This window comes from Ornithodoros turicata, chromosome 5, assembly GCF_037126465.1.
Source record: "Ornithodoros turicata isolate Travis chromosome 5, ASM3712646v1, whole genome shotgun sequence".
NCBI lineage: Eukaryota > Metazoa > Arthropoda > Arachnida > Ixodida > Argasidae > Ornithodoros > Ornithodoros turicata.
The window spans coordinates 47471837-47488041 of NC_088205.1; the positions used below are offsets into that span (position 1 = coordinate 47471837).

The window sequence follows — 16205 nt, forward strand, 5'->3', positions numbered from 1 at the left end:
TCATGTCCAGATCCTGTATAGCATAAGTACATAAAAATTGGTGGCTTTACGTCGCAACACAACTATGATCATGAGCGAAAGAAATGGTCGTCGTCTTCATTTCAAAAAGCCCACTCAATAATAATGATTCGTGGCTTTACGTCGCAAGACAACTATGATCATGAGCGAAAGAAATGGTCGTCGTCTTCATTTCAAAAAGACCACTCAATAATAATGATTCGTGGCTTTACGTCGCAAGACAACTATGATCATGAGCGAAAGAAATGGTCGTCGTCTTCATTTCAAAAAGACCATTCAATAATAATGATTCGTGGCTTTACGTCGCAAGACAACTATGATCATGAGCGAAAGAAATGGTCGTCGCCTTCATTTCAAAAAGACCATTCAATAATAATGATTCGTGGCTTTACGTCGCAAGACAACTATGATCATGAGCGAAAGAAATGGTCGTCGTCTTGATTTCAAAAAGGCCATTCAATAATAATGATTCGTGGCTTTACGTCGCAAGACAACTATGATCATGAGCGAAAGAAATGGTCGTCGTCTTCATTTCAAAAAGACCATTCAATAATAATGATTCGTGGTTTTACGTCGCAAGACAACTATGATCATGAGCGAAAGAAATGGTCGTCGTCTTCATTTCAAAAAGACCATTCAATAATAATGATTCGTGGCTTTACGTCGCAAGACAACTATGATCATGAGCGAAAGAAATGGTCGTCGTCTTCATTTCAAAAAGACCATTCAATAATAACGATTCGTGGCTTTACGTCGCAAGACAACTATGATCATGAGCGAAAGAAATGCTCGTCGTCTTCATTTCAAAAAGACCATTCAATAATAATGATTCGTGGCTTTACGTCGCAAGACAAATATGATCATGAGCGAAAGAAATGGTCGTCGCCTTCATTTCAAAAAGACCATTCAATAATAATGATTCGTGGCTTTACGTCGCAAGACAACTATGATCATGAGCGAAAGAAATGCTCGTCGTCTTCATTTCAAAAAGACCATTCAATAATAATGATTCGTGGCTTTACGTCGCAAGACAACTATGATCATGAGCGAAAGAAATGGTCGTCGTCTTCATTTCAAAAAGACCATTCAATAATAATGATTCGTAGCTTTACGTCGCAAGACAACTATGATCATGAGCGAAAGAAATGGTCGTCATCTTCATTTCAAAAAGCCCACTCAATAATAATGATTCGTGGCTTTATGTCGCAAGACAACTATGATCATGAGCGAAAGAAATGGTCGTCGTCTTCATTTCAAAAAGACCACTCAATAATAATGATTCGTGGCTTTACGTCGCAAGACAACTATGATCATGAGCGAAAGAAATGGTCGTCGTCTTCATTTCAAAAAGCCCACTCAATAATAATGATTCGTGGCTTTACGTCGCTAGACAACTATGATAATGAGCGAAAGAAATGGTCGTCGTCTTCATTTCAAAAAGCCCACTCAATAATAATGATTCGTGGCTTTACGTCGCAAGATAACTATGATCATGAGAGAAAGAAATGGTCGTCGTCTTCATTTCAAAAAGCGCACTCAATAATAATGATTCATGGCTTTACGTCGCAAGACAACTATGATCATGAGAGAAAGAAATTGTCGTCGTCTTCATTTCAAAAAGGCCATTCAATAATAATGATTCGTGGCTTTACGTCGCAAGACAACTGTGATCATGAGCGAAAGAAATGGTCGTCGTGTTCATTTCAGAAAGCCCACTCAATAATAATGATTCGTGGCTTTATGTCGCAAGACAACTATGATCATGAGAGAAAGAAATGGTCGTCGTCTTGATTTCAAAAAGGCCATTCAATAATAATGATTCGTGGCTTTACGTCGCAAGACAACTATGATCATGAGCGAAAGAAATGCTCGTCGTCTTCATTTCAAAAAGACCATTCAATAATAATGATTCGTGGCTTTACGTCGCAAGACAAATATGATCATGAGCGAAAGAAATGGTCGTCGCCTTCATTTCAAAAAGACCATTCAATAATAATGATTCGTGGCTTTACGTCGCAAGACAACTATGATCATGAGCGAAAGAAATGGTCGTCGTCTTCATTTCAAAAAGCCCACTCAATAATAATAATTCGTGGCTTTACGTAACACAACTATGATCATGAGAGAAAGAAATGGTCGTCGTCTTGATTTCAAAAAGGCCATTCAATAAGAATGATTCGTGGCTTTACTTCACAACACAACTATGATCATGAGCGAAAGAAATGGTCGTCGTCTTGACTTCAAAAAGGCCATTCAATAATAATAATTCGTGGCTTTACGTCGCAAGACACCTATGATCATGAGCGAAAGAAATGGTCGTCGTCTTCATTTCAAAAAGCCCACTCAATAATAATAATTCGTGGCTTTACGTCACAACACAACTATGATCATGAGAGAAAGAAATGGTCGTCGTCTTGATCTCAAAAAGGCCACCCAATAATAATAATTCGTGGCTTTACGTCACAACACAACTATGATCGTGAGCGAAAGAAATGGTCGTCGTCTTGATTTCAAAAAGGCCACTCAATAATAATAATTCGTGGCTTTACGTCACAACACAACTATGACCATGAGAGAAAGAAATGGTCGTCGTCTTGATTTCAAAAAGGCCATTCAATAAGAATGATTCGTGGCTTTATGTCACAACACAACTATGATCATGAGAGAAAGAAATGGTCGTCGTCTTGATTTCAAAAAGGCCATTCAATAAGAATGATTCGTGGCTTTACGTCACAACACAACTATGATCATGAGAGAAAGAAATGGTCGTCGTCTTGATTTCAAAAAGGCCACTCAATAATAATAATTCGTGGCTTTACGTCACAACACAACTATGATCATGAGCGAAAGAAATGGTCGTCGTCTTGGTTTCAAAAAGGCCATTCAATAATAATAATTCGTGGCTTTACGTCGCAAGACAACTATGATCATGAGCGAAAGAAATGGTCGTCGTCTTCATTTCAAAAAGCCCACTCAATAATAATAATTCGTGGCTTTACGTCACAACGCAACTATGATCATGAGAGAAAGAAATGGTCGTCGTCTTGATTTCAAAAAGGCCATTCAATAAGAATGATTCGTGGCTTTACGTCACAACACAACTATGATCATGAGCGAAAGAAATTGTCGTCGTCTTGATTTCAAAAAGGCCATTCAATAATAATAATTCGTGGCTTTACGTCGCAAGACAACTATGATCATGAGCGAAAGAAATGGTCGTCGTCTTGATTTCAAAAAGGCCACTCAATAATAATAATTCGTGGCTTTATGTCACAACACAACTATGATCATGAGAGAAAGAAATGGTCGTCGTCTTGATTTCAAAAAGGCCACTCAATAATAATAATTCGTGGCTTTACGTCACAACACAACTATGATCATGAGCGAAAGAAATGGTCGTCGTCTTGATTTAAAAAAGCCCACTCAATAATAATAATTCGTGGCTTTACGTCACAACACAACTATGACCATGAGAGAAAGAAATGGTCGTCGTCTTGATTTCAAAAAGGCCATTCAATAAGAATGATTCGTGGCTTTACGTCACAACACAACTATGATCATGAGCGAAAGAAATGGTCGTCGTCTTGACTTCAAAAAGGCCACTCAATAATAATAATTCGTGGCTTTACGTAACACAACTATGATCATGAGAGAAAGAAATGGTCGTCGTCTTGATTTCAAAAAGGCCATTCAATAAGAATGATTCGTGGCTTTACGTCACAACACAACTATGATCATGAGCGAAAGAAATGGTCGTCGTCTTGATTTCAAAAAGGCCATTCAATAAGAATGATTCGTGGCTTTACGTCACAACACAACTATGATCATGAGCGAAAGAAATGGTCGTCGTCTTGATTTCAAAAAGGCCATTCAATAATAATGATTCGTGGCTTTAAGTCACAACAAAACTATGATCACGAGCGAAAGAAATGATATTGTGTGGTCTCAATGTACACTATTTTGTGGCTCTTGCCTAATAAGCTTAGTTGCTATCTTCACTGAGCAAAGGACCCTGAAAGTTAGTCAAAATAACAGCAACAGTCCACATTTGGTTCAACACAGGTTCAACACATCTTTGAAAGTGTTCGCACTTTTATACGTTGAATTGGTGCTCGACTGGAGACCTAATGAACTTGCTACTTCACTCCGAATGACGGTCGCGTCGAGAATGACCCCTGTGGTTGGATACTCCTCCAGAAAGACCTTGGGCAGCGTTTGGTCCACCACAGAGCGAGACTGCCAGAGTGGCAACTTTCCTAGCTTCGCATACATGAAGTTTAGCCAAGCTGTGCAGATGCGAGAAAGCGCTCTGCAAGATCCTGCTCGAACAACCCCAGGCGTAGCCTAACCAGAACAAGAAATAGCTCACTCCTTAGTTCTCCCTAGCTCTCAAAGTTCTCATCTTACCATATGCTACGTGTGGTGGTGTTTGCTCTTGCTTTTTCTGCCTCAAGCTGAGCAGCCATTTTCTCCTGGGTCGAGAAACTCATGCAGTGCATCAAATATATCTAAGCTTGGCAGTCCAGTGTAAAACTGAGTCATTTCATCTGAGGTGCAGAGCGAATCTTCGTCGTATCTTTTGGGACAGCCATCGTGTTCTTTCTCCAGCTTCATGAGTTCTAACTCGAGCTTCTGCTTCTCCTCACGTGTCCGCCGAGCGTGTTCCTTCGCCAGAAACAACTCACGTCGTAAATTTTGAATTTCGGCGTCTTTGTCCGCGAGCTCTCTCGTTAACGAGTCCACAATGCTACCTTTGTTGCAGCTCTCATTTCTAGATTCTTCGGATTCCATCTGTTCCGGTTCTTCGAAAAGTGCTTCCCGTCCGGGACTGTTTGTGGCACTGTACACCTGTATATCACCATCGTCAACATTTGAAGCACTGCTGCAATCGCCGTTGCTGTCCTGTATTGTTGCCACTGCCGGTGGAATAGGGATGGCATGCGCTGTATAGTTGAATACAGAAGGCACGGCACTTTCTTTCAGACGAAGGAATCCGTTTGCGACATTTGAAAAGAAGTCGCATGGTAAAAAAATGTTTAGAGCACACAAACGTAGATTTCTTAACATCAAATGACGCGTCTTCTTTATCCGATGTGACTGCATTCATCCAGACACTCCTCCGGTTCTCATCTTTCGGGAACCGGTAGTATAACACCCGCAGAGAGCAAAAAGCGAAGTCGCATTTTTCCGCAAAACTGTTGTCAGATTCTGGGACCTACCTTATTCTGTCTGTATCTCGGTAACCTCTCTGCTTACATCCATTTACGCAACAATGCGAAGGCATTTCGTTACGTTAAAGTAACCGTTCGTGCAAATTTGCCGGTCCGTCCGTTTTGTCCGTGTAATGGCGGCGGATAGAGGAGCTTCGCGAAATGTACGATAGGTGGCTCTTTTATTTTTCAAACGATCTATTTCTATCCGATGAGAACGCGTTTCACTTGAGCTTATGATTTCACAACTAGTTACTTATCAGCCCCGACGCATCCGCCGAGCAGTTCCTGTATGATTTATTTCGTCAGCTGACCGTAGTCTAAATGCCTCACATATTGCCACGGTATTTTTTTTAAATAATCAAAACATATCCATCACGAAAAGCGAACGACAAGTGTCCCTTATTCTTCCTAACCTCCTACCAACCCCCGTCTTTTACGTGACTTTAGATACCAATACCCCAGTATTACGCGTTATTCGGCCGCATGGTGGTCATTTACTTCGTTAGTGTCGTACAATCTACCTCCTTGGATACCTCTACCTATTTGGATGTTTGTCAAGTGTCGTGTTCCCACGTTTCTGCTCGATGTCCTAATTTCCCTACTGCTGTTCAGTTTACAGACCCATTCTATCATGGATTCGATTTAACGTTCAGAGAGTTCATGGGTCCAGGAGTTATTATTGCGTAAGTAATCCCTTTCCTGGATGAATGCCGAGAAATTCTTCACTGAATCACATAATAGGCTCATCTTTGCGATGTCCCTCTCACTGACCGCCATCGTGCTTGTACACGAAGTACGGGAAGGACTCCAAGGAAGATGCCAGGTGTCAGGTTCGTAGAGTACTTCGGAATGATGTTACGTATCGTCCTAAAGCGGGAATCATCGTTGTACGAACAACGTATTCCACCCTAGCGTATTTGTTTCCCCGCTCACACAATTAAGACACAAATGCCTAAATAGTCCACTATGTGGAAGTACAAAGTAGTTCTTGTTTCATGACAACTGCTGGTATGAAGTTATAACGCATTGCCAACCTCAAGATATCGTAGCTATGCCGGCTTCGTTTACCACCCACTGGTTACGGTGTACATGCATGTTTTATGTGAGATGTTTTATTTTTTAGCCTTACAAAGTGATCGACGAAGATGCTAGCGAACGTAACGATTTGGGTGTTTCAGCAACACGGAAGAATCGTAAAGGCACAACCCCGCTCAAGGTTGAAAGATAGTATACAGGGTTGTCCACCAACCATGATAGAAATTCATAGTAGGAAACGTAGGCCCCGGAGAGGCATGCGGTCAAGGGATTTTTTTTTTCTGCCAATAACTTTTGCCACATATTGGTAACATTTTTATTTCATTTCAATTGACGGAAAGTTAATTTCTTGAATTGAACTCCGAAATTTCCCAATGCAACCTAACGTTTTCTTTGCGGAAATTGGTTCCTCGTGGTCATTTTACTCAGTATAGCACATAATCCCACTCGTAATGCAATGGCAATCGCCGAAATAAATTCGCCGAACATCCGTGGAAATGAGCCCTTGGCCCCGCCTCTTTTTTGACGGCTCGTAGTTTGAGCGCAAAGCTGTGAAGAAAGGATGTTACATTGACACGCCACACGAGGGGGGAAAGGGTTACAAGCTATCATCAAATCAGAGCTATCTTATAAAAAATGAGGTCACCCGACGGCTTGCAACTCTTTTCCCCCCCGTGTGGAGTGTCAATGTAACCTCCTTTCATCGCAGCTTTGCGCTCAAACTACGAGCCGTCAAAAAAAAGGCGGACCCAAGGGCTCATTTCCACGGATTTTCGGCGAATTTATTTCGGCAATTGTCATTGCATTACGAGTGGGATTATGTGCTATACTGAGTAAAATGACCACGGGGAACCCATTTCCGCAAATAAAACGTTAGATTGCCTTGGGAAATTTCGAAGTTCAATTCAAGAAATTGACTTTCCGTCAATTGAAACGAACTAAAAGTGATACCAATACGTGACAAAAGTTATTGGCAGAAAAAATCCCTTGACCGCATGTCCCTCCCGGGCCTACGTTTTTTACTGTGAATTTCTATCGTGGTTGGTGGACCACCTTGCAGAATGCGCGCGTTGTAATGAGAGAAAAAAAGTTAGTCGATTAATGCGTTAGTTAAGAAATTTGCTTTCAGGATATGTGGAGCCCACTATAGGGTTTATTCACGTGACGTCACGGAAGCGCGTCGTCTGCTCCGACGCCATATTGTGGTACCACCGGATCGGAATATCTGTCCGTGTTGACGACGTTGCCGGACTGTCTTTTGGATAGCTTCCTTCCACAACGGATATACGGCTTCATGTGTGACGAAAGTGCGAGCAAGAAACATGTAGACAGCTTGGACGGTGACGATCTGTCCTGTTATCGAGCGAAAATAGAGTTATGCTTTGGCGTTGATCCGTACCAAGTCCGTACGCTCCAAAGCGTAGTGACTGTGCACACGATTTATCAGTGTGGCCTCAGGTGGACCATAATGATATCCACGAATACTTTGTGATGAAAAATAGCTGTATTTCTAACAAGCAATTCAAGAAGATACGAAGGCAGAAAAAATAGGCGATGTCAAGTTGCCGGTGGTGAGTAAATCAAAGAGTGATATTAAACGGTAGGAACAACTTATTTATTTACACATGGTAAACAAGACTTTCGTGCACGAGTCTGCACTTCTTCAGGTTACAAAAATATAAACATGGTACAGGCACATATATACAGTTGAAGGGGGAGTACTGGCATGAGAGGGTAACAGGTTGATGGAAAGGATGCAAACACAGATAAAAGTCAAAAGAACATAAATACAAAAGCAGGGGTATCAGAAGCGAAACATAACGCGAGCCCAAGGGCTTATACACAGGAAACGAGAACACTTGTTGGTGACGTTCCAGGAATTAAGGATAAAAAGGGGGCGTTATGGCGACGGAATGAATTTCAAGCAATTCAAGGCAAAGAAGGCACTGGAGGCATGCAATTTTTTTTTGCAAGCGAGAAACCCGGACTGAGAGAGATTCAAGACGATCACATGCTAAAGCTTTCACAGGTGAGAACCTTAATTTGACTCCTTGATATGTCTTAGCGTCACAATGCGCTATCACAACATGAGGATGCTATCTCTTACAAAAATTTACGACGACGTTATAATTACACTACGATAATACGATATTGCATGTGGGTACGACTACTCGAAGTAATTACGGATGAATTACATACTTTTCAAATATAAATTATGTTCACTGAAACACTGGATATTTTGGTGTTCAAAACTCAAACAGTTCTCTTATTCCTATTTTTTCTATTTGCACACATTGCTTCGCACAGTGCTGTTGCAGACAAATTCATATGACACTAGATGTACGTGCAAAAATTAAATAAATAAAGCAAGATTAAGATGTTGAGAGGAAGGGGGGTGTAAAATGTGGCCATAGTAAATCACTGATAACATGCACACTTTATAAGACCTCTTAAGTTTTATGTTTCATATTTCCAATATTTTTGCAGGTGAACCATTCCGAAGCATTGTCTGCACTACATCTCAAGGTCTGGATTTTGTTTAAAAAGACTGAGAAATTGCGACAGCCCCACTGCGACTGCATGGCGCCCGTGCCACATGTGGCTGCCCGCAGTTTGCTTCTACCTGGAGGCTGGACTCCTTAAAAAAAAGAAACCTGCACAGACTCGGAGAACAAGAGCCTCCCTGCACACGTCAGGAAAGGCAATGCTCACCCAGTTGCAAAGATGGATTCCCATCTGCCAAACCATTTAGAGCTCCTACGCCTGACATGATACCACAGCGTTCTTGCTGTGGACGATGAGTAGTCCAAGTAAAGTGCCCATTTTACATAGCAAACGAGAAGCTTGAGCAGCTGCGCAATAAGCGTAGTAGCTGTGTATTACTTAATATTGGTGAGCTCATAGCCTGCGATACTCATGCCTACTATTATAAGGTGCAATGTCAAATGCTTGTGTATCAGGTAGAGTGTGCAGACTTTGTGCTCTGGAAAAATATGAAATCTCTGTGCAACGGTTTGTAGGAATGATCAACTTCTTGAAGCTGCCGTAAGAAAGGCTGAAGTGTTCTTCAGACATGCTGTTCTCAGAAATGGTGGAAAAGTGGTTCACCCAACAGAGAAAATAGGAGGACTCGCAGATTAAACTTTAAAAGGACTCGCACGTGCAGATTAAAGCCTTATGTTGTAGCAGATGTTTGTGAGTGTATCATGGATCATGCATTAAGTCAATGGCGAATATGTACGATGTACGAATGTTGGTAATGCAGAGTTTATTGGTGCCAAATCATAAAAACCATTTCATCACACATAGAGTTGTTTTCATTCAAGACAGCATATCGTTACAAGACAAGTCTGTTTAACGTCAAAGTAAGAATAGCACTCACTGGAACCACTCGGGAAAAAGGTGCTGACGCCAGAATTTCAACTTCAACTTTCCACTCTTTTCTATATTGCGAATTCCACGTTTTCAATGTGGAACCGGCTAAGGTTATCAATCCATACCATTCTAGAGTTAAACCTGAATGTTAGCTGGCAGCTAACTATTTTACGACCAGCCACCCTATTTTCACATGTTCTGTGTGACCGTCACTACCGAATGATGACATGGTCAGCCGTTGGTGATGTCGTCTAAAAAAGGAAGTAACTGTGCAATTTGGACATTCACTTCCTCCTCAAGCCTAAAAGGCTGACGCAGCGTTTCCCACTTACGTGGGCATGTCGAATTCAACAGCTTTACTCAATACGATCCTGTTGTATTCATCACCGCATAATTATTTCCAAGCAAAACCGTTGCAGCCTGTGTGTCCAGCTAGCAAGATTTGAGAGTACGAGCAACAATGTCCAGATTAATCTCTAGGCACCACTGTGTTACAGAGATGCGTCAGAGCACAGCACACGACAGCAATTTTGTCGATTGGTGATTTACCATCCTTAGATGCCCTCAACAGCTGAACCGGTCGACAACGTTTCAAAATCATGTACTTGTTCCTAACCAGTCTGATCACTCTGATCCGGACGCTTGCCAGCTGTTTCGTGTGCCCAACTTCATTGGCACTCAATGGACGCTTTCCCCTGGCGAATGGTGGAATGTAAAGAGAGCCCTTGCATACAAATCCGTAGTCTTAGGTGCATGAGGAACACCATCATTTCTTCAAAACTTGTTAAGGTGTTGGAACAGGTTTGCTGCACATGCTGCTCCAAAATATTGGACACTTGCATGAGGGCCAGAAATGACGGTAGTTCAGTGTACAAGGACACTTTGTTTCGTCACTTTGCAGTGCTTCCTCTGTGAATTTCGTTGCCTTTACTGTGTCTCTAAGCTGGCAAGTTTCTGCACTGTGGTGCACAAGCTCTTCTTCCATCCTTGTGATGTCAGCACATGTCAATCCAGTTTGGCATCCTGCGCAAAGAAAAAGAAAATAACATGAGATGGTAGACCATCAGTAGTTATTAACGATCTTCTGGATATGTCGTACACCCTTGTGATATTTGTATAGGAAAAACACAATGTCTCTGCAAACAGGATGTGAACATTGGACCGTCGGACTTCGATCGTTATTGTGAAGGGGCTCGTTGTTTTATTCCCCACATTCCCACCAGCAATGGGGTAGAGTATCGCTTCTGGCGATGAACCTTCCCACTCTCCAAAGTCAAAATAAAGTTGTTGTTGTTGATCGGCAGATGTCAAAACTACGGAAGTATTCTACCCAGCACACACACACATGCACTGTGGTTGTCACTTCAAGGATCCTGAAAATATGGTCACTTTAGTCAATGTCCAATGTTGGTGAAATACAATGACCCCAATGCAGGTGCTCAGGGGCATATACCTTTGTACTCGTACTTGGTATGTCATCAGAAAGGGCATCAGCATCAAAAGGCCCTCAAATTTGTTGGTTAATGCCATCAACGTAGTCTGAAATGACATAAATATCATAGGATCATTCCTAATTGTATAGTGGAAAGACTTGAGTACCTGGTAAGGCTAGAATTGATGACACTGAACCCGGAGTTGCGTCTGTGGCAGTTGTGCCTACAGCTGACTGACCCTGCTTGAGCGTTTTGTAGCGGCTTCCATTAGTGGTAGCACCTCTGCTGTCATAGCCTAAGTGCAGGCAAGGTGCCCAATCAGTTTTGCATTCGTCCAAGAGTTGTGACGGAGATCCTGAAAATTGTCCAGTTACTTATTTAGTGGTGAAGTGTGTAGATGATACTAGTAAGAAGGGAGCGGAGGAACAGTCAGGTACAAACGTGCAAGAGATCCTGAAACTATTCGAGATGCATACTGTGGAAGATCATTCTTTACATGGGACAAAGGAGCATTTACAGCAACCCGCACAGAGTGTTCAAAGATACAGCATGGGGGACATTATGTGGGTGATGGTCAACCCGAATCACTCAATCCAGGGATTTTCCCAGTATCCACAATGCCCTCCTAAGACAGCCTCAACAATGCACAAAAAAGGGGCCCCCAACAGTAAAATGCAGAAATACCTGACTGTACCTCGGTTTGTAAGCCATAGTTTTAGAGCGGGGACAGAAAAACAACTATGTGTGTTAACAATGCAAATATAACGCTCTAAATAACTGCATTCAACTGCGAGCAACAATGTATAAACTGCATTTGACGTGTTCCAAAGTGGAAATTGTGTGAAGGTGCAACAAAGCATTCGCTTGGGCATCACTCTGTTTTATTTTATGCTCATTCAGAGTTACCCTTACCTGAGATGAAGTGCCGTGAACAAACCTTGTACTTGTCCAGGTCTGGACTGAGGTCTTGTTGTTTATGCGTGACAGCCATTCACGGCAGCGCCTTTCTGAGAACTCCTGTGTCTTTTCACTCGTTTAGTTCGGTATTTTGAAGAAGTGAGGGTCTGGCTGACTGCTCCTAGCCTTCAACTTCTTCATCTGAGTGCGACTACTGCACCCGATAGTGTTACAAAATCCCATGTGGAAAGAATCAGCGGATAAAAATCGCAGCGTAAGCCTTGAGAAAGTACGCAGCAGAGCGACGATGGTACCACAAAATGGCGACCGGACCCAGCATGCATCATTTCAGTGACGTAGGTGAATAGCTCCTATAGTGCCTTATATTTCCTAAGGCGTCCGAATATATCGGTAACCTGTATGATCAACTCTTTAGTAGTTACCACAAAACAACCTTAACATGAGTGTTACCCAGAGGTGGGCATCCTCACGAAGGCAACTGCGGGTGAGGGTGTCCTTACCGTCACTTCACGCACATTGAGGTGAGGTGAGGAAAAGTTTCGAGAAGGAGGTTGAGGTGAGGTGAGGAAAAATTTTGACAAGGACGTTGAGGTGAGGTGAGTGAGGAGAAATTTCCGAAATTGAGATTGAGGTGAGGTGACGAAAAATTTGTGAGAAGGAGGTTGAGAAGATGTGGAGCTGCTATTTTCAATTGCGCGATCTCTTAAAGGGGCACCGAGAGCCAGCTTTTTATATTACCAAGGTAGCAGAAATATTTTTGTACTGTGAGCTAGGCTCTCTACACTAAAATGTGTTCGCTGTAAGCTCGTTAGTTTCAGACTTTCAGTTGAGTCAGATACATGATAGACGTGTCAGATCAGATACACGTACAAGTCAATATAGCTTATGTGTGCTTTATGTATTTAGCTTAGAATTCAATAAAATCAATCTGGTTAGTTGTGTCTCGTACATGATGTGAGACACATGAACAAGTCAATATAGCTCCGTGTGCTTTGGGTGTTTCGATTTCAACAAAGCCAAACGATATACAGGGTGTCCCAGAAAACGTGTCATTGAATTATAATAAAAAAAACTACGCCACCTAGAATCACGCGGTCAACAGCATTTGTTCTTATTACGTTTTTGCCACCTCCTAATGTGAATGTCATGTACTCCAAGTTTAATTATGTAAATATTTGCGAACTTAAATCGGAAATTTGCCAAGTAAAGGTCACTTTTTTACCCCACCAATATGAAGAGCGTGCCGAGTTCACTCAAATTCATGATAATTCGCAGTGATATTCACGAGCTATCCCATCGGAAAAAATAGCCGAATATCATGCTTTTCGGAGCACCGAACCATAGCGCGCGATGACTTTCTGAGCGCATTCGCTCTCAGTGCGACGAAAGGGGGTTCCGAAGCCAGCCCACAGAGTGATAGTAGAAAAAGTAACAGTTCCTAAAATTGGGAGAGGGAAAGCATTATCTCAGCGAAAGTCGGACGTGATAAGTCGTTCCTGTTTTATCTCTTTCTGCTATGTCGGGGAGGGCTGGGTTTCCAACCTCCTTTCGTCGGACTGACAAAGATTGCGCTGAAAAATTCATCGTGCGCTATTCTGTGCGACCTCCGTACAGCATGATGTTCGGCTATTTTTTCCGACGGGATAGCTCCTGAATATCCCTGTCAATTATCATTAATTTGACTAAATTAGACACGCTCTTCACATTGGTGGGGTAAAAAAGTGACCTTTACTAGGCAAATTTCCGACTTAAGCTCGCAAAAATTTACTTAATTAAACTTACGTTACACGATAGTCACATGAGGAGGTGGCAAAAACCCAGTAAGAACAAATGCCATTGACCGCATGACTCTAGGTGGTGTAGTTTTTTTATTATAATTCAATGACACGTTTTCTGGGACACCCTGTATAGTCAGTCTGTAAGCAGATACCTTTCACGTATTATTTGGAACGATCGTACATGACAACCAATGACCTTATCAGAGACTGATGTAAAAGGCAACAACACGTAAGTGCAGTAAGCGCAAATACTGGCATATATTCCGTATTGCCACAAGTTGAACCATTGAGCTTTTAGTACGGCAATGAAGTTAGGTGAAAAGGCACAAGTGGTCTGTGTCTACGTAAAGTAATTTAATTAGTAAGTAAACATATAAGTCACTAGTAATCCGTACAGCACGTCTACGTGATTGCTTCAAAACAAGGGTCTTGAAGAAAAGGTCACCGCATTCAGGCTACAAATGAATACGTCTGCTATTTAAATAATATTGATCGATAATATAAGGTCATAACAGACAAAAATGCAAAATGTACAAGTAATTCGAAGTATAGCTGTATACCATCCCGAAAACGACTTCCGCAGCTCCATTATCATTCTCGCTTGAGAGATACTCGATAAAAGACATTCTTGCTTTACCATGATTGAAAACAAACTCAAAATCGCTCGGTTTGTGCAACTTCTCCACCCATGTACCCTACGTCCAATTTTTACTGATTGTGTATGTAGTGGATACTTGTTGCAAGAAGGATGAACCAAGCAAGGTAATGAATCTTAGTTGTTGGTACTTGTAACTTGTTTTCATGAATCAACCAACGAAGCAGTAAAAAGCCAACTACAACGTATACACCTACCCGCTCCTAATACTTTTTTGATTCCGTGTTAGCGCCGCGAAGCAACTGTGGCTATGAGCGACGCCGCTCCTAATTGAAAGAGCTATTGTGAAGTAAAAACGTTTTACAGAAACAGGTTAAGGTAGACGAGGCAAAATATTATAACAAGTAGGTGAATATATTTTAGAAAGAAGGTTGAGGTGAGGTGAGGAAAATGTTTCAGAAAAAAATAAGGTGAGGAGTTGAGGGATATTTTTCAGAAACAAATTGAGGAAAGGTGAGGTGAGGAAAGACATCTGGGACGAAAATTGAGGTGAGGGCAAAGACCGTGAGGGCATTTGCCCACCTCTGGTGTTACCTACAACACGACGCTCCCTTTCACTGTGGAGTTTAAAGTTGAGAACATAATCCTATTATCTAACATCCTAATAATCTACAATATGAAACTCAGGCGTTGTTACAATCCAGCAGAAGCGGGTGGAACGAAACTAGTTTCATGATATAGACCGCTTTAAAAAGCGACCACGGCGAGACTGAAGAGTAGAATTATCTCACTATCCATCTCACAGTTTGCCTTAATTAATGGTCAACTATGTCTCCAGGAGTGACACCCGCTGAGGTGGTGATCGGCCACGCTGTCGTGCAGCTAGTAATGGCACATATGCAGACCATGCTGTTGCTCATCACATTCGTCTATGTGTTCCATATGCCCGTTAGGGGAAGTCTGCTGATGACTATTTGCCTCCCGCTGGCCATGGCGTTTTGCGGAATGAACTTCGGTAAGTATTCGTGCACACCTTCGTGTATTTTACCTACGTGACGACAGGGCACTGTCAGATGCTACAGAGTTCTGTTGCAATGCAGAAGTACCCTGTGCAAGCTAGCGGGTGTGAACCGGACAAGGCCAGCATTTCTTAAGACACAAACAGCAGTTATTTAAGTAGAGAAGTACATGTATAGCATTTGGGGGAAGAACCCTTTCAAAAAAAGAAGAGAAGCTGGTGAAATGTCAGCGAAATCCTTGCTGCCGTGATGACGACGTAGTTTCCCATCACCGAGTTTATCCACCATCTTATCCGTACTTATGATGATTTATGATGCTCTTGCAAAATGTTTACACATAAGGTTTGGAATGACAGTCACAAGTGTCCAGATAGCAGTGTTGTACATAGCGGCGCAACTAGTAGCGCCACTACCGCAGCTGAGTAGCGATACCGCAACATCTTAAATTAGTAACGGAAGAAGTATTTCCGCTACAAGTATGGGTAGCGGCGGACTCTTTATCCGCTACAAGTATGGGTAGCGGCGGACTCTTTATCCGCTACAAGTATGAGTAGCGGCGGACTCTTTATCCGCTACAAGTATGGGTAGCGGCGGACTCTTTATCCGCTACCGCTACTTTTCATAATATGGAAGACGTGGAACACAGAGGAAAAGTGAGATAACAATGAAGCAGAATTTCTTGTTGTCATTGCTTTTAGTTGTTAATCGGGCAAACTGATGTGACGATCTTCTTCAATTTCACTAACTGGGCCCCAAACAAAGGGCCCAGCGTCAAACATTGAACACATATAACACCGCTGATTCCATTAAGAAGCCGAGGA

General features: G+C 42.1%; 1 protein-coding gene across 2 annotated transcripts in view; it reads left to right on the forward strand.

The window, feature by feature from the left end:
• Positions 1-16205, forward strand: part of LOC135394429 (ABC transporter G family member 20-like) — a 383626-nt gene that overhangs the window by 358926 nt on the left and 8495 nt on the right. Inside the window, exons 13-15 of one of the 2 annotated variants that reach the window (XM_064625169.1) lie at positions 5844-5914; positions 5973-6061; positions 15204-15380. In XM_064625169.1, coding sequence (XP_064481239.1) covers positions 5844-5914; positions 5973-6061; positions 15204-15380 — 337 coding nt within the window. The remainder of the gene's footprint in view (positions 1-5843; positions 5915-5972; positions 6062-15203; positions 15381-16205) is intronic. The other variant, XM_064625170.1, reaches the window with a different exon arrangement.